Genomic DNA, 18,348 nt, shown 5'->3' with positions numbered 1-18,348 from the left:
CCAGCATCTGCAGAATCTCTTGTGTTTAAATTTGCAGAGAGCAGTTTGGAACAAGTTGCCAGTTCCCCTTCCTTTTCCCGCACCAACCTGTCTATCCTCGGGCCTTCTTCACTGCCACTGTGAGGCTTAACGTTAGCCACAGGCACCACACCCTAATACTCCACTTAGTTAGCTTACAACGCAACGGGATGAATATCAATTTATGATTTCCTGTAACACACTCTTTCTTTCTCACTCTCTCCAGTCCTCCCACGTTCTCTTTACCACTGTTCGCCTTTTCCAGAGCAGCCTGACTCCACCTACCCATTACTACCCTCCTCGCCTGATTCCGCCTCTCACCTACCAACCTTCCCCCACACTCGCATCAACTGATTATTTTCTCTCTCTCTCTCTCTCGCTCTCTCGCTCTCTCTCCCTCTCCCTCGCTATCTATATACAGAGATTGGACCTGAAACATCAACACATTCCTTTTGCTTCCACAGATGCTGCTTGGCTTACTGAGGTATTTCAGTATTATACTTTGTCCCCAAAGCATCTGTTTTCTCGTGTGTGTCCTGTTCCTATTGTTCTGTACTGACCAAGTGACAAGACAGTGCAAGTCGTCAGTTTTATACTTGAACTGTAGTTAATCTCCACTGGAACCCCTTTCTCTTGTATACATCCCCCCTCACTTCTTACAACACCACCCTATACCTACACAACATCCTTTGTTATTCCTTTCCGTGCATCGGGCAGCAACCTTGCCTTTTTTTTAAGCATTTTTGTGTTTTGTTTACAAGGCAGAGTTGCTAGCTCGATGCTCAACCCAGCATGGATAGAAAGCACGCAAGGAGCCAGCTGCATTTGAGCCCGCCTCGAAGTCAGGTGCAGATGCCTCTACACCACCGGCCAATGGTCCTTTGGTATCGATAATACGAGCTGACCTCTCAACTGCAATTTACACTTGTGTAGCAACTTGGACATCAAGCCCACCAATTCTGTGCTGACCACAGAGCACCCATTTGTACTATGTTATCCAACTCTCCATGTTCCCATCAGCTCCCACCAGTTTTCTACACAATAAGGGAGTTTATGGTGGCCATTTAACCTCACATACCTTTAGGATATAGGAGGAATAAGACATTGGTGAGGTTAAGTTTGGAGGGAAAACTTCACAGAGGGTGGTGAAAGTGTGGAACAAGCTGCCAATGCAACTGGTTTGTGTGCGGTCAATTTCAACATTTAAGAGAAATTTGGATAGCTACATGAAGGAAAGGGGTATGGATGACTCTGGTGCAGGTTACTGGAAGTAGGCAGACTAGATGGGCTCAAGGGCCTTTTTCTGTGCTGTAAGAAACTGGAACACCCAGGGCAAACCCAAGCAGTCACAGAGAACATGCAAACTCTACACATTGCCCGGAGTTCGGAATTGAATCTAGATCACTGGAATTTTGAAGCAATATCTGTACAAGCCAAGCCACGAAGACTTGGCAATTTGCAGTATCAGTCACTGATTGTAAAGAGGGAAATGCAACTGGCAATTTTCCATAGCTAAGGCAAAACGTCAATGTGACGATGATGAGATGATTGTGTACTAGTGATGATGCTTACTCTGTCTCTCAGTCCACTGACTGCAGACTAACTGGTACAGTCTGGTTCAAAGGCAGGTATGTCACCCATTTAGACAGGAAGGATGCATGAGCTTGGATTGTGACCCATCAAAGTGCGGGTAAGGTCCATAAGACTGTAAGATATAGGAGCAGAATTAGGCCACGGCCTATCATGGCTGATCCAATTTTCCTCTCAGCCCCTATCTCCTGACTTCTCCCTATATCCCTTCATGCCCTGACCAATCAAGAATCTATCAACCTCTGCCTTAAATGTACTTAAAATTTGTCTTCCACAGCTGCCTGTGGAGAAGAATTCAACGGATTCACCACTCTCTGGCTAAAGGAATTTCTCCTCATCGCCATTCTAAAAGGATGCCCCTCTATTCTGAGGCTGTGTCATCTGCTCTTAGATGCTCCCATCATAGGAAACATCCTCTCCACATTCACTCTGTCAAGACCTTTCACCATTTAATAGGTTTCAATAAGGTCACCCCTCATTTTTCTGAATTCCAGTGAATACAGGCCCAGAGCCATCACTCTTCATACGACAAGCCTTTCAATCCTGAAATCATTTTTGTGAACCTTCTTAGAATCCTCCCCAGTTTCAGCACATCATTTCGAAGATGAGAGGCCCAAAACTGCTGTCAATACTCCAAGTGAGGCCTCACCAGTGTTTTATAAAGTCTCAACATTACATCCTTGCTTTTATATTGTAGATCTCTTGAAATGAATACTACCATTGCATTTGCCTTCCTTACCACAGACTCAAACAGCAAATTAACCTTTAGGGAATCCTGCACAAGGACTGCCAAGCCCCTCTGTGCCTCAGTCTTTTGTATTTTCTCTCCGTTTAGAAATTAGTCAATTCTTTAATTTCTTCTACCAAAGTGCATGACCATACACTTCCTGACACTGTATTCCATCTGCCGTTTCTTTGTCCAATCTCCTCATCTAAGTCCTTCTGTAGCCTCTCTACTTCCTCAAAACTACCTGACTTTCCACCTGTCTCCATATCCTCTGCAAACTTTGCAAAAAAAGCCAATCATCCAAATCATTGACATGCAGGTATGCGTCACTTAACATCCACGATACGTTCTGTGAAGTCGCACGTTATGTGATTTGGATGTTGTGCGAACACCATTATTATATATTTAGCAAACATAAATAAACATAAATACTGTAGTGTACCTGTATTGGCTAAATAGCCAAGAAATTACACTAAAACTATACTGTACACTATAATACATACATACACTATAATTTTTAATTTCATTTTAAACTTTTTAATTTTTTTCAATTTTTAAACTTTTATGTAAATCCATGTCATTAGCAATTTCTCCATATCCAATATTGGTCCCTCTTGCATTTTCGTGAGCCTTGTCATTTTCAGTGAAGCTGATCCTTTAACAGCTTCGAGAATTTTTTTCTTTGTTTTTCGGGATTGTTGTGATTGTCGAGTGCGACATGCCTTAATCCCAAGCAATAGCATTCACTGGTTTTCCACCTTCATATTGTTTAATAACCTTTTGTTTCACTTCCAAATCAATAGTTTCCCTTTGCCTCTTGCTGCTATCACTAGGAGTGGTTTTGCTGCGTTTGGAAGCCATTACGGTAATATTTTCGAAAGAAAATTAAACAGCGAGATAATGCTATTACGCTCAAGAGACGCACGATACACAAGATTGGTTACATTTGCTACATCACGTTCTCTGATCGGCACTATGGATGTATATACAATTGGACATTATCCGAATGGATGTTAAGTGCACACACCTGTATAACGTACAAAGAATTGGTCCCAATGCAGACCTTTGTGGAACACACTAGCAGCCAACCAGAAAATGCTCCCTTTATTCCAACTCCATGCCAGAAACTTTACTGCAATACCAGGGTTTCATAGCTTAAGCAGCCTCATGTGTAGCACTTTGTCAAAGGCCTTCTGAAAATCCTAGTCCACAACATCAAACGATTATGCTCTGGCTATCCTGCTTATTATTTCTTCAAAGAATTACAACAGATTTGTCAGGCGAGATTTTTCCTTGAGGAAACTATGCTGACTACAGCCTATTTTATCATGTGCCTGCAAGTACCCGGAAACCATATCCTTAATAATCAACTCCAATATCTTCCCAACCACTGAGGTCAGACTAACTAGCCTATAGTTTCCTTTCACAAACTAGAGAAAATCTGCAGATGTTGGAAATCCAAGCAACATACAAAATGCTGGAGGAACTCAACAAGCCAGGCAGAATCTATGGAAAAGAGTACAGTTGAATTTTTGGGCTGAGACCCTTCAGCAACTGTATTTTTTTCCATAGATGCTGCTTGGCCTGCTGGGTTCCTTCAGCATTTTGTGTGTGTTGCTATAGTTTCCTTTCTTCAGCCTCTCCCTTCTTGAAGAGTGGATTGACATTTTCAATTTTCCAGTATTCCGGAACCATTCCAGAATCTAGAGATTCTTGAATGATCATTATTAATGCCTCTACAATCTCTTTCAGAACCCTGGGGTGTACACCATCTGGTCTGGGTGACTTAGCTACCTTCAGACCTTTCACTTTCACAAGAACCTTCTCCCTAGTAATGGTATCTATCAATTAGCAGCCATCTATACCCAGAGAGGAGACTGAGAAGAGCTCCAGTAGCCTCAGAACATGCCACTTGTGTACTGGCTTCCAGTGCTAGCCAAGCAGGGAGTGAAGTGAATGGTTAGGGTGACTGAATCTTGCTTGTGCCCACGAGTCTCCTTTTTTTTTAACAATCTCAAAGAGAGGCTTTCATTTATTAAGAAGATGCGTAAAGGAAAACATGGTTATATTCTGATGGTTTGGTGGGCGAATACATAATTAGCCTCCAGCATGTAGATGAGTGGTACAATTTGGGGAGGAGAGTGGGGGATAATGGGGAAAGTAAAACAGTGTTGATATAAATGGGTACAATAGGTCAATGCTCCTGTTTCCATACCGTTTCTCTCTGACATACCTGGTGGAAAATGGGGGAGGACAGTGGATGAAAGGCACTAGCATCATTAGATTGACTGCTTTATGACTTGATCAATATAATTTATCAGTCTTTCTGATAACCTGTTATCAAACTGACATTGTCCTGAACTTTAAAATTGTTAATAATGGACAGATTTTTACTGACATATTATATTTTTTAAATCAGTGGTTAACGTAGTTGTATAATTAATAGTGGCTTGAGACTTAATTAAATAGGTTTGTAGAAAAAAAGAGCTTCCATGTTATTCCTGGTCTAATGCCATCAGCACTCCCCCCCGCCCCTCCAATCCCATGCCACCTACCCCCTAACCCTCTTTAATGATGTCTTTGCTCAATAAACCTTGTGGTGTTTTGTCGAAAATCTTCTTACTAAAAAAGAGTATTATTCTATATAAGAGCATTCCTTTTGCTTGGAAATGGTTTAAAGCAGAATCCTTATAGGTGTCAGTGACATTCCGTTACCTTTCTAGTTACTGACTTATTGGCCCTGCTTCTGCAAAGCAAAAAGGGAGGGTTAGTACTCACATTAATGTCTGTTCCTTTGAAGCTGGTTGGGCTGCTTGGAGAGGGAAGTCTGCTCTTTTGCTGGAGCACAGCAGGAAGCTGCTGCTGGAACAGACTGTCGGGAAGGAGATTCAGCACCTCTCATATGCTGCAGATCAGCCAGGCTGTCAAACAAAGGTGCATTAACTGAGTCACTCAGATCCAGAAGGTCTCAGTTTGATCAGAGTGTGTTGCTCAGGGTTGATTGGGTTCCAGTTTTCAGCTTCCTGGGTTCAGGTGAGAGATAGTAGACTAGGTTTGTGCCCCTGAATGTTATTGAAAGATAGAATGTGTATGGGCAGAGGGAAATGTCATGCATACACACAACATAGCATAGTACAGCACAGGGCACTCAGTGGCAAACTAACTGAACAATGACTTCTAATTAATCTAATCCCTCTTCCCTGCACATTGACAATCTCCCTTCCTTCTCTGCATATTCTTGTCTTACCAGATTTCTGGATGGACAATGAACACTACTTCACTATTTCTGCACTACTTATTTATAGTTTTATATATTTCAAGTTATATTATGTTTTATGTATTGCACTGTACTGATGTCACAAAAACAAATTTCATGGCATATAGCAGTGATAATAAACTTAATTCTGATTCTGCTATCTAAGAGTCTTTTAAATACTTGGATTCTATCTACCTACACCACCACCCTGGCAGTGTATTCCCGTCCCCAACTGCAACTCGGTGTATATATAAAATAAAAACTTGATTGCACATCTCATCTGTGCTTTTTCCCCTTACCTTAAAAACATGCTATCTAGTCCTGATGAAGGGTCTTAGCCTGAAACATTGCCTGTTTACTCCTTTCCATAGATGTTGCCTGGCTTGCTGAGTTCTTCCAGCATTTTATGTGTATGTTGCTTTGGATTTCCAGCATCTACAGATTTTCTCTTGCTGTCTAGTACTAATTTTAATTCTAGGAAAAAGATACTGGCTCTCTATCTATGCCTGGCACTTTTATATTAACTTCTGTCAGATCTCCCCTAAACCTCCACTGCTTCAGGTAAAACAACCCCAGCTTGTCCAGCATCCTGATGAACCTCTTCTGCATATGCTCCAAAGCCTCCTCATACTTCCTATAATGTGTGACCAGAAATAAACACAGGGCTTAAAATGTAGCCTGACTAGTTTTATAAAGCTGCAGCATAACTTCCCAGCTCTTAAACTCAGTACTCAACTAATAAAGGCAAGCACATCTTTGCCATCGTTACCACCCTATCAACCTGTACGGTAACTTTCAAAGAGCTGTGTACCAGAACCCCAACTCCTTCTGTTATTCCATGCTGTTGAGGATTCTGTCAATACTGTGCACTTTATGTTGGATCTCCCAAAGTGCGGATCTCACCCTTGTCTGCTATTTCTTTAGCTTTTTTTAGAAATACAGCTCAATTACAGGTCCTTCTGGTCCATTGAGCCCAATTGCACCTATGTAAACAATTAATCTACTAACCCATACATCTTTGGGAGGTGGGAGGAAATAGGAGCATCCAGAGGAGATCCATGTGGTCACAGTGAGAAAACGCAAACTCCTTCGGTCAGCGGTGGGAATTGAACCTGCGTTGCTGGCGTTGTAATAGCATTACACTAACCATTGAACTACCATACCACCCCTTAAATAGCAATATTTTTAAAGATAACATAACAGATATTCTCCCTCCATAATTGTAATTAAACAAATCTGTAAAGGTGGCTGGGCAAAGTGATCAGGCAGTTAAGACAGGATGCCTGTTTTGTGTGTTTTTTTTTCATGATGTCTGAAACAATAAGGAATCAACTTATTTACCAGCAAAACAGGTCTTTTGGCCCATTGATTCCTTATTAGCCATTGAAACTCTATCTATACTAATCCCATTTTCAGGTACATTGACTGCAGTGTCCCATGCCACAGTTGTCAAGTGCACTTCTAAGTGCTGCTCAGATGCTGTGAGATATGTATCATAAATAAGCAAATTAGATTAGGATAGATGAGTATCTTGGTCAATGCAGATGAGTTGGATTGGAAGGCTTAGTTGCATGCTCCATAACTGGATTTAATGAATCCAAAACTGGAGGACGGTTGCCCCATTTGAGAATGTTAGTGCAGCATCAAGCTGGACTATACTGCTGAAGTAACTCATGGTTGCATCGATTGTATGTGGACAGTAGCCACAAGGTGAGATGCTGAAGTGTGGTGAGAGCAGCATGATGGACTCTCCAGGGTCAGCTCCTTTACAGTAGGTATCAGCAAAGACCTTACAAAAACAAAGCCATTCTCTTTCCCTACACTGTTAAACAGCCATTCACTTTATTCGGCAGACCCTCAACCATCCATCATGTAACTTGATAGTGAATGGAAGGTAACATTACCTCAGAAATGCAGATACAAGTTTGAGTAGTGTGGTGGGCAATCTTTACAGCAGACTGCACTTCTGCCGGGTCACCTATTTGCTGCCCCATTTTACCTCACTGCCTTGGCCTCTTGTGCCACAGACCCCTACCACCTCCCACTTTGATCTCTAGTCAGATCCGATACCTTATCCTTGGCAGCAGCCCCCAGGGTACGGAGGGGGAAAGAGTTACTCCACTGAAATTTCAAGCTGGGGTGGGTGAATGTAGCCATATGTCAGCAGATTGAAGGAGAGAGGTAGGAGCAAGAAGAATTATGGCTAATCATTTACTGATGTGGACTTGCTTTCTTTGTGAATTCCAGGGCATTTTTCCGTGCAGCCTGCAATGTCCCTGAACCTGAGGAAAGGTTTAATGTGGATGAGTATTCAGAAATGGTCAACCTGAGCAAACCAGTCATCTACATAACCGTCGGGGAGTTGATTAATACTCACAAGGTAAGAATTGACTAGAAGAGGGGTCGAATAGTTTTCTTTTGTTTCAAGAAGACCTCGCTTTCCAATATGACCCTGTACTACCCAGTTTGTAATTATGTTCTTTGGACCTGAGCTATGAGAATCATAATCTCGGTTGTTTCAGGTACTCCTGGATTTGCCTTATTGGTAGACTGAGAAACACGGAGTGGGGGCATGTTCAGTTATTAAACAAGAGAAAAGCAAAGATCAACATTGATGCAACTCCTCACTTCAAAGAAGTGGGAGTTGGGCATACTTTAAACTGGCTATCCACTCCCTTTGGATGCATTACTCTCTTTGATGTCCTGATGAAGGGTCTGGGCCCAAAACATCGACTGTTCATTCCTCTCCATAGACACTGCCTGTCCTGCTGAGTCCCTCCAGCAATTTGTATTTTCCTTTGGCTGCTTTCTTTTCTTTGTCTTTACCTTAAGTTCTGAACGTTTCTAAGCATGAACAATTGCTTTGTTCTATACCAGTATCACAGCCCTCTTAGAACACAGAACAGTAGCACGGTATGGGCCCTGCTGCCCACAAGGTTGCTCCTGCATGATCGCGATCAGAACAGGTGCACCACAAGGCTATGTGCTTAGTCTCCTGCTCCTCTTACTTTGTACTTACAACAGTGTGGCTAGGCACCGCTCTAATGCCATATTCAGGTTGGCTGACGACACCACTGTTGTAGGCCGAATCAAAGATGATGAATCAGCATATCGGAGGGAGATTAAAAATCTGGCTGAGTGATGCCACAGCAGCAACCTCTCACTCAATGTCAGTAAGACCAAGGGGCTGATTATTGCCTTCAGAAGGAGGAAACCAGAGGTCCATGAGCCAGTCCTATAGGAGGTTCAGAGGTAGAAAGGGTCTGCAACTCCAAATTGCTCGGTGTTATTATTTTTGAGGACCTGTCCTGAGACCAGATGTAAGTGCAATTATGAAGAAAGCATCTACGTACTTAAGAGTTTGCGAAGATTCTGCATGACATCTAGAGCTCTGACAAACTTCTGTAGATGTGTAGTGGAGAGTATATTGACTGGCTGCATCACAGCCTGGTATGGAAACACCAATGCCTTTGAATGGAAAATCCTACAAAAAGTATCCATCATGGGTAAAGCCCTTTCCACCATTGAGCACATCCACATGGTGTGTTGTCTCAAGAAAGCAGCATCCATCATCAGGGACTCCCACCACCATGGGCATGCCCGTTTTGCTGCTGCTGCCGCCATCAGAAAGAAGCTACAAGAGCCTCAGGACTTGCACCACCAGGTTCAGGAACAGTTATTGCCCCGCAATCATCAGGTTCTTCAACCAAAAGGGATAATTACACCTGAAATGGAATGACTTTTAAGGATTCTTTATCTCATTTTCTCAATATTTATTGCTTATTTATTTCGAATTATGATTTCTGTCTTTTTGAATTTGCAGTTTGTTGTCTTTTACAGACTGGTTGAACACCCAACTTAATGTGGCCTTTCATTAATTATATTATTAGCTATATACTATTATAGATTTATTGAGTATGCCTGCAAGAAAATGAATCTCAGGGTTGTATGTGGTGAACTTTGATGATAAATTTACTTTGAACTTTGACTTTCCTAGTAAATTTCCTCTGTGCCCTCTCTTTCTTTCTTTTTCAATCTTTTTATTATTATTATTAATATCAACATAATAAGATTAATACATAGATAGTGGGATTGCAAACTTACAAATTTAAACTGAACATGAAAGGATACACAAGCAATAGTTACAATATAATTAAGTCTTCCCAAATCATGAATGATACAAATAACATATAAACAAAGCAAAACTAGGTATATCATAATATATATTAAAAAAACAGAAAAGAGAAAAAGAAAAAAAAATTCCACTAGAAAAACTAATCTAACAACCTAATAACTAATAAAGAGAAAAAAAGAAAAAAAAGAATAATAATGAATAATGGGCTGTTTATAATATCTATAAAAAAAATACAAAATCATCAGTGTCGCCAACTCCGATCCTCTCAACATATGTATAATCAAAACTGGAAAAACGAATAGGTTTGGAACAGGGTCACATTACATCATATGAAAATATTGAATAAATGGTCTCCATGTCTTTTCAAATTTAATAGAAGGGTCAAATACAACACTTCTAATTTTCTCCAAATTTAGACATAACATAGTTTGAGAAAGCCAATGAAATACGGTAGGGGGATTAATTTCTTTCCAATTCAACAAAATAGATCTTCTAGCCATTAATGTAAGAAATGCAATCATTCGACAAGCAGAAGAAGATAAATGGATTGAGTCCATCATTGGTAAACCAAAAGTTGCAGTAATAGGATGAGGTTGTAAATCAATGATCAATACCGTGGTAATAATATCAAAAATGTCTTTCCAATATTTTTTCAAAAGCGGACATGACCAAAACATATGAGTTAAAGAGGCTATCTCAGAATGACATCTGTCACAAATAGGATTTATATAGGAATAAAAACGAGCCAATTTATCCTTGGACATATGAGCCCTGTGCACAACTTTAAACTGTATTAATGAATGTTTAGCACATATAGATGATAAATTGACTAATTGAAGAATTTTATCCCAATTCTCAATAGGGATAGTAAGGTTAAGTTCTCTTTCCCAATCATTTTTAATCTTATAGAAGGGCTCTGAACGTATTTTCATAATTATATTGTAGAGTTTTGATATTACACCTTTCTGAGAAGGACTTAGTTCTAACAAATTCTCCAAAATACCCGAAGACTCAAGATTTGGAAAGGTAGGAAGTACAGTGTTTAAGAAATTCCTAATCTGTAAATATCTAAAAAAATGAAATCTAGGCAAAAAAATTGGTACCGCTTGAAATATATATAAAAACTTGGGTAAAATAATCATCTTAATAGCATTAATCTGACCTATTAGAGATAAAGATAATGGTGACCATTTAGTGAACAAACATTTAATCTGATCAATTAAGGGTAAAAAATTAACCTTAAATAACTCCTTATAATTTTTTGTAATTTTAATCTCCAAGTATATAAAAGAGTCATTAACTAATTTAAAAGGTAAATTTCCATAAATTGGAACCTGTCTATTTAAAGGAAACAATTCACTCTTATTAAGATTTAATTTATACCCGGAAAAATTACTAAATTGAGCCAACAATGATATAACTACAGGAATGGATTTCTCAGGATCAGAAATAAATAATAATAAATCATCTGCATATAATGATAACTTATGTATATCCATCCCACGAGTAATGCCAAAAATGTTCGGTGATTCTCTAATAGCAATTGCCAAAGGTCCTAAAGCAATATCAAATAATAATGGACTAAGAGGACAGCCTTGTCTAGTACCCCAAAATAAACGAAAAAAGGGAGATCTTTGATTGTTAGTAAAAACCGAGGCTACTGGAGTATGATATATCAGTTTAATCCAGGAAATGAATGTCGGACTAAAATTAAACTTCTCAAGCACATTAATTAAGTATGGCCATTCAACTCTATCAAATGCTTTCTCCGCATCTAATGAAATGACACATTCTGAGGTGCTACATGAAGGAGTATAAACAATATTCAATAATCTCCTAATGTTGAAAAAAGAATAGCGATTTTTAATAAAACCAGTTTGATCTTCTGAGATAATTTGAGGTAATACCTTCTCCAGCCTGGACGCCAGTAACTTGGAAAAGATCTTGGAATCTACATTCAATAAGGATATTGGTCTATAGGATGCACAGTCAATAGGGTCTTTATCTTTTTTCAATATTAAAGAAATGGAAGCTCTATAAAAAGATTGTGGCAGTTTACCCAATCTAATTGCTTCTTGAAAAACCCTGCATAACCAAGGAGAAAGAGTAGAGGAAAAACACTTTAAAAATTCCACTGTATACCCATCTGGACCTTTCCCAGAATTCATAGAGGAAATAACCCCTTTAATTTCTGCATCCATAATAGGAGTTTCTAATATTGAAAGATCATCTAATGATAATTTTGGAAAATTCAATTTCCCAAGAAAATCATACATAGTATTATGATCATGAGGGAATTCAGAATGATACAGGGAGGTATAAAAATCTTGAAAAGATTTGTTTATCTCATCATGGTTAACTGTCAATTCACCATTCTGTTGACGAATCTTAATAATTTGACGCTTAACCAAAGCATTCTTCAATTGATTAGCTAACAGTTTACCCGATTTATCACTATGTATATAAAAATCAGATCTGGTTTACATTTATTGATTTTCAATCAAAGATGTAAGTAATAAACTGTGTTCCATTTCTTTAATTTCTTTAATTTTATCAACCAATAAAAGAGTTTCTTTCTTAATACGTTTTCTCAAACCAACGGAATAGGCGATAATCTGTCCACGTATATATGCTTTGAAAGTGTCCCAAAGTGTTCCGCAAGAAATGTCATCCGTGGAATTAGTTGAAAAGAAGAAATCGATCTGTTCCTTCATAAATTTAATGAAATCCGGATCTTGCAGTAAGGTAGAATCAAATCACCATTGCCTAACACTAGAAGCTGTATCCATTAATTTAATAGAAAGTTTCAATGGAGCATGATCAGAGATGGCTATAATATCATAATTACAACCAATTACAGATGGAATAAAACGAGAGTCAATAAAAAAATAGTCAATTCTCAAGTAAGAATGATAAACATGTGAGAAAAATGAAAACTCTTTGTCCTTAGAATGCCGAAATCTCCAAATATCGAAAATTCCATTATCAGTCAAAAAAGAATTAATGTAAGTGGCCAACTTATTAGGTAAAGTCTGAGTGGATATAGATCTGTCCAACAAAGGATTTAAACAACAATTAAAGTCATCACCCATTAATAACATATATTCATCTAGATTAGGTAGAGAAGTAAATAAGGACTTTAAAAAATCGGGATAATCCACATTTGGAGCATAAACATTAACCATAGCAACCTTTTTGTTAAAAAGTAACCCAGTAATTAACAAAAATCTACCATTCAGATCCAAAATAATATCGTGTTGGAAAAATGTAATAGAGGAGTCAATAAAAATTGAAACTCCCTTTACTTTGGCATTCGAATTTGAATGGCACTGTTTATCTTTCCAAAACCTAAAAAAATGTTGATTGTCCTCTTTCTTCATATGAGTTTCTCGTACAAAAATAATATGTGCATTCAGTCTTTGGAATACTTTGAAAACCTTTTTCCGTTTAATCAGATGGTTTAAGCCATTAGTATTCCAAGAGACAAAATTAATGGTCTGAGCCATATTTCTAAAATCAACCCTTTGGTATATAAAGAGTTAACCAAATTATGAACTCATGCACCCAGAAGAGGAACAAAAATAAGGGGCGGACCCGGAAGTGACGACATCGCGGACATTTTAGTAGTTTAATATCAGCCCAAATGAAAAAACTTTTTAAAAAACTGGTAAAAAGAGCAATAAATTTAGAAAAGAAACCTCCACCCCCCACCCATGAAGAAAAAGCCCATCCCGAACCTGGAAAAGGCTAGGAAAAAAAAGGAATGATACTAAATCTACCCCCGTATCAGCAGAAGGCAACTCCAAATATATAAAGGAGGGAAAAAGAAGATCCACCCAAACTCCAAAAAAGTAATTATCACTATACTAAAACAAACTTCTTAATATAATTGCCAGTAAAAAAAAAACCAAAAAGAATATAAACACTAGTAACTTATAAATCGGGTTAAAACCCAAACAAAAAAAAAGTTAAAATGTGATAAGAAATGCATTATAGGAAGAAGACGAGAGAAAAAAAAATGGCGAAATCAAAAAAAAAAGCAAGAAATATTTTAGAGAAGAAATCACCATCTTAGTCACACAAAAAATGAACAGGATATATATCAAACCGTTAAAAAAAAAATTGCCTTCAAAGGATTAATAATAATGTCCAAAAATAAAGTACAGTGGTTAAAGTAAGTAAAATAAAAAGAATAGTACGTCGAAAAAAAACTTTAATTAGAATATAAAATATAGAATAAACCTACACCAATAGCCAGATACAAAATCTGGTTTTGGAAACAAAAACTATCTTGTAACGATCAAAATCACTCATTTATTAGAAATGAGAGTCCAAAGCAGTAGTGTGGCGACCCACTTCCTAGCGCACTCAAACCGGCTCACAAATAGCCAGCGCGCCGGCACAAAGGCCAGTCCCAAAAGGGCGCCAGGTCTGCTTCACCAACAAAGGGAAAAGCCCACGGGGGTTTGTGAGTATGTGCCCCCTACAGCATCCGCACCCGGGGAGGGCAGGATCAGGGAGGCTTTAAAGCGAGGCTGTGAAGTTCGAATAAAATCTTCTTTAACTACAGTTTACCGACTCCGTGTCGTTATTTTAGCGCTGCGTGTAGCACACCGCTACAATTGGTGACCCCGACAGTCCAAACGATATTTGGACCGGAGATGAACGACGCCGCATCTGTTCATGCAGTTTTGTTGAAACTGCCAAGCTTCTGGATGCTGCGACCTCACCTATGGTTCCAGCAAGCAGAAGCCCAATTCCACATTCGGCAGATAACCTCAGAGGACACACGTTACTATTACGTGGTGAGCTCCCTCGACCAGGAGACAGCCGCCCAGGTTGAGGAGTTCATACAGTCGCCCCCGGAGGATGGCAAATACACGGAATTCAAAGCCCTGCTCATAAGGACTTTCGGACTCTCACGGCGCGAGCGGGCTGCCCGCTTACTGCACCTGGATGGGTTGGGGGACAGGCCGCCATCAGCTTTAATGAATGAGATGTTGTCTCTGGCCGGCGGACACAAGCCCTGCCTCATGTTTGAGCAGGCATTCCTGGAGCAGCTGCCCGAGGACATACGCCTGCTGCTGTCCGACGCGGATTTCAGTGACCCCCGGAAGGTGACAGCCCAGGCGGACTTGCTGTGGAACGCCAAGAAGGTGAGTGGGGCGTCTGTCGCACAGATCACCAGGCCATGCTCCCAGCAGCAAACCAGACCAGGCCCGGCAGCAGAGCCCGCTAACCCCAAAGGCAGGGGTGAGGAGCCCAACGAACAATGGTGCTTCTACCACCAGCGGTGGGGCGCAGAAGCCCGCCGCTGTCGCCCGCCCTGCAAGTTCCCGGGAAACGCCAGGGCCAGCCGCCGCTGATGGCTACGGCAGCTGGCCATCGGGATAGCCTCCTGTATGTGTGGGACAAGAGGTCGGGACGCCGTTTTTTGGTCGACACCGGTGCCGAGATCAGTGTCTTACCTCCGACGAGTTACGACACCCGCAGCAGGGCACCGGGTCCCCCCCCCCGAGGGCCGTGAATGACAGCACAGTAAGGACCTACGGCACCCGTACGGTGCAGCTACAGTTCGGCTCCAGCCGGTTCACGTGGGACTTCACACTGGCCGCCATAGCCCAACCGCTTCTGGGCGCGGATTTTTTGCGGGCTCACAGCCTGCTGGTCGACCTGCCAAGGCAGAGACTGGTCCATCCCGAGACTTTTCAGACGTTCTCCCTGGGTGCAGCCCAGTTGCCAGCCCCTCACCTCGACTCCATCACGCTGTCCGACAACGACTTCACCAGGGTCCTGGCGGATTTCCCATCGGCTCTGGCACCGCAGTTCACGGCAGCCATGCCCAGACACGGCGTACAGCACCACATCCCGACACATGGACCACCCCTCCACACCTGTGCTCGAAGGCTCTACCCGGAAAAGCTCCGCCTGGCGAAGGAGGAGTTCAAGAGGATGGAGGAATTGGGGATCATACGGCGGTCCGACAGCCCATGGGCCTCCCCCCTGCACATGGTGCCCAAAGCGACAGGGGGCTGGAGACCATGCGGCGACTACTGCAGGCTGAACGAGGCTACAACACCGGACCGCTACCCTGTGCCGCACATTCAGGATTTTGCAGCAAACCTGCACAGTGCACGGATCTTCTCCAAGGTAGACCTCGTCCGGGGATACCATCAAATCCCGATGCATCTGGACGATGTCCCCAAAACGGCACTCATCACCCCGTTCGGCCTTTTCGAGTTCCCCAGAAAGCTTCGAGCTTCAGATGTGGATAGAAAAACGCGCTGTGGTGCATTCGGAGGCGAGATTCTAAGCTTCGCAGGGTATAAAAGCACTGGTTTTAGATTTTTCTCATAACATTCGGACATCAGAGGTTTAAAAAGAAGCCTTGCCTTCATTACTTCTGGGCTAAAATCCTCCACTAATCAAAACTGGAAATCTTTGAATTTAACCATCCTTAAACGCCGAGCCACATGAATAAGTTGCTCTTTGACATGCACATAATGAAATCGAACAATTACAACAGGTGGTTTAGATGAAGAACTTGATGATCGGCGCATAATTCTGTGAGCGCGATCAAGTAACGGAGGACTGTCTGGGAATACAGAAGGGAACGCATCCTTTAAAAGTTGAGCAAAATACTTCAAGGGGTCCCCTTGTTCGATACCTTCCGGGAGACCAAGTATGCGCAAGTTCTGTCTTCTGGACCGATTTTCAAAGTTGACACTCTTGGCTTTAAGTGTTTCCACCTGTTTAATCGTCGAAGATAATTTCTGCTCCAGTTTTTCGATTATCAGGTCTCGCTTCCGAGCGTCCTCTTGCAAAGTTGCGATTAGAGCTTGCTGCTGTTTAACTGCTGAATCAGTCTTATCCATAGAATCCTGGAAAGCCTTTAGATCTTGTTTGAAAGTTTGTCGTTGTTCTTCAAATTTTTCATTTAAAAGCTCCAATAACATATCATAAGTCAATTCAGTACACTTAGGATCGGTCTTTTTTTTCTTTTCGTTGCCATTTGGATCTTTCCCAGGGTCTCGCCCTTTAGATCTTAAAGCCATTTCTGTACTCATTTCTTCAAAATTCACAGTACACTCTTAAAGATAAGTCCAAAAAAGTAGCAAGAATCTTTTGGTGTAGGTAAAAGTAAGTTAAATAAGGGTGATCATAGATTTAAAAAGTAAAGGTTATGGAGCGAATCTGAAACAGTACTCACTCCATGAGCGTCTCCTGGTGACCTCCTCTGTGCCCTCTCTAATGCTTCCACATACTTCCTATAATGAGGCATGGTTGATCCTCCCCACAGCCTTCTGTGCACTGTCCTCCTTTGCCCCTGGTCCTTCTACTAAATAGATTGGAATTCCAAAAACCTGTACCTAAACTGCCCTGACAATGCACCTTCCTTGTGCTTAGAGTAACAATTGCCTGACTTCAGCCTTCCTCTGACCCTGATGGGAGAATTTTCTTCCTACAACCTGACTCTGGTCAGTGATCTTTCCCTCTTCAGTTCTGACATCATTGTATCTTTTTCCCACCACCTTTGAGGTCTCTGTGGTCCAGGTGCAGGTCGATGGGATGAGACAGATTAATAGTCGGGCATGCACTAAATAGGCTGAAGAGCCTGTTTCTGTGCTGTAGTACTGCATGACTCTATAGTCCCTGTGATAGGGACATCACAATTGTTCATAGGATGATGTGAATATTCCAATGTGCCATTTCTGAGCCAATATTATAACCAAAAAAGCTCTCAATTCATGAAGTTTATTAATGAAGTTGGATCCACAGGATAAAGTAAGAATGGGTACAAGAGACTAACATGATGCGTGTTTGCGCAGCTCCTGCTCCAGCACCAGGATTCCCTCTCGGTGGAGCACAGCGATCCTCTTCACCGAACTGCTGGAGGACCTTGGAGACCTGCCCACTGTTGAATCGCTCATAGGTAAGTATTTCATTGCTGCCAGCTTTCTGAACCATGTACCCTGTGGCATTAACGACCAAGGTTTTCCTCTCATGAATGCTTAACCCTCTGGGCTTTGAGTCAGAAGGTTGGGTGTTGTCACACCAAGGAGACTCAAGCCCAGAATCCAGGTCAAGTCGTCTGATAGTGGCTGAAGGAACACTGTACTGTTGATGGGTGCCACCTTCCTGAAGAGATGTCAATCCAAGTCTCTGACTCCCTCAGGTGGATGCAAATGACCCCGTGGTTGCTATTGAAAAGCAGAGATAATCCTACCTTACTGGAAATTAGAAATAATCTGCAGGTGCTGGAAATCTGAGATAAAAATAGAAAATGCTGAGAACACTCAGCAGGTCAGGCAGCATCAGTAGAAAGGAAAGGAGAGTTAAATTTCAGTGCTCTATTATGACTAGTGTTTATCCTTTAACAAGTATCACAGTTTGACTAAAACTGAGGACAGGGACTTTCCTGTGTTATAATGGTTACTGTGTTGCTAAGAACATTTCAATAAGTACTTCACTGTCTATAAAATTCTTGAGATATCTTTGAATGTTGTGTAGAAATGTAGTCTCTTTCTTTAAAGGTATGCACCTATAATTCAGGCCCTTGAGTCCTGGCAACATTCTTGTAAATCTTTTCTGCACTCTTACCAGTTAACAATATTTTTCCTT

At 41.1% G+C, this 18,348-nt stretch overlaps 1 protein-coding gene across 1 annotated transcript in view; it reads left to right on the top strand.

Moving 5' to 3' along the window:
* LOC140735815 (ras GTPase-activating-like protein IQGAP1) overlaps positions 1-18,348 on the top strand; it is a 247,891-nt gene that overhangs the window by 195,815 nt on the left and 33,728 nt on the right. The window contains 3 exon segments of the mRNA XM_073061320.1: positions 7,839-7,971; positions 17,556-17,609; positions 17,611-17,659. Coding sequence (XP_072917421.1) covers positions 7,839-7,971; positions 17,556-17,609; positions 17,611-17,659 — 236 coding nt within the window.

This window comes from Hemitrygon akajei, chromosome 11 (assembly GCF_048418815.1).
Source record: "Hemitrygon akajei chromosome 11, sHemAka1.3, whole genome shotgun sequence".
NCBI classification, from domain to species: domain Eukaryota; kingdom Metazoa; phylum Chordata; class Chondrichthyes; order Myliobatiformes; family Dasyatidae; genus Hemitrygon; species Hemitrygon akajei.
This window is presented reverse-complemented; position numbering and strand designations above follow the sequence as displayed.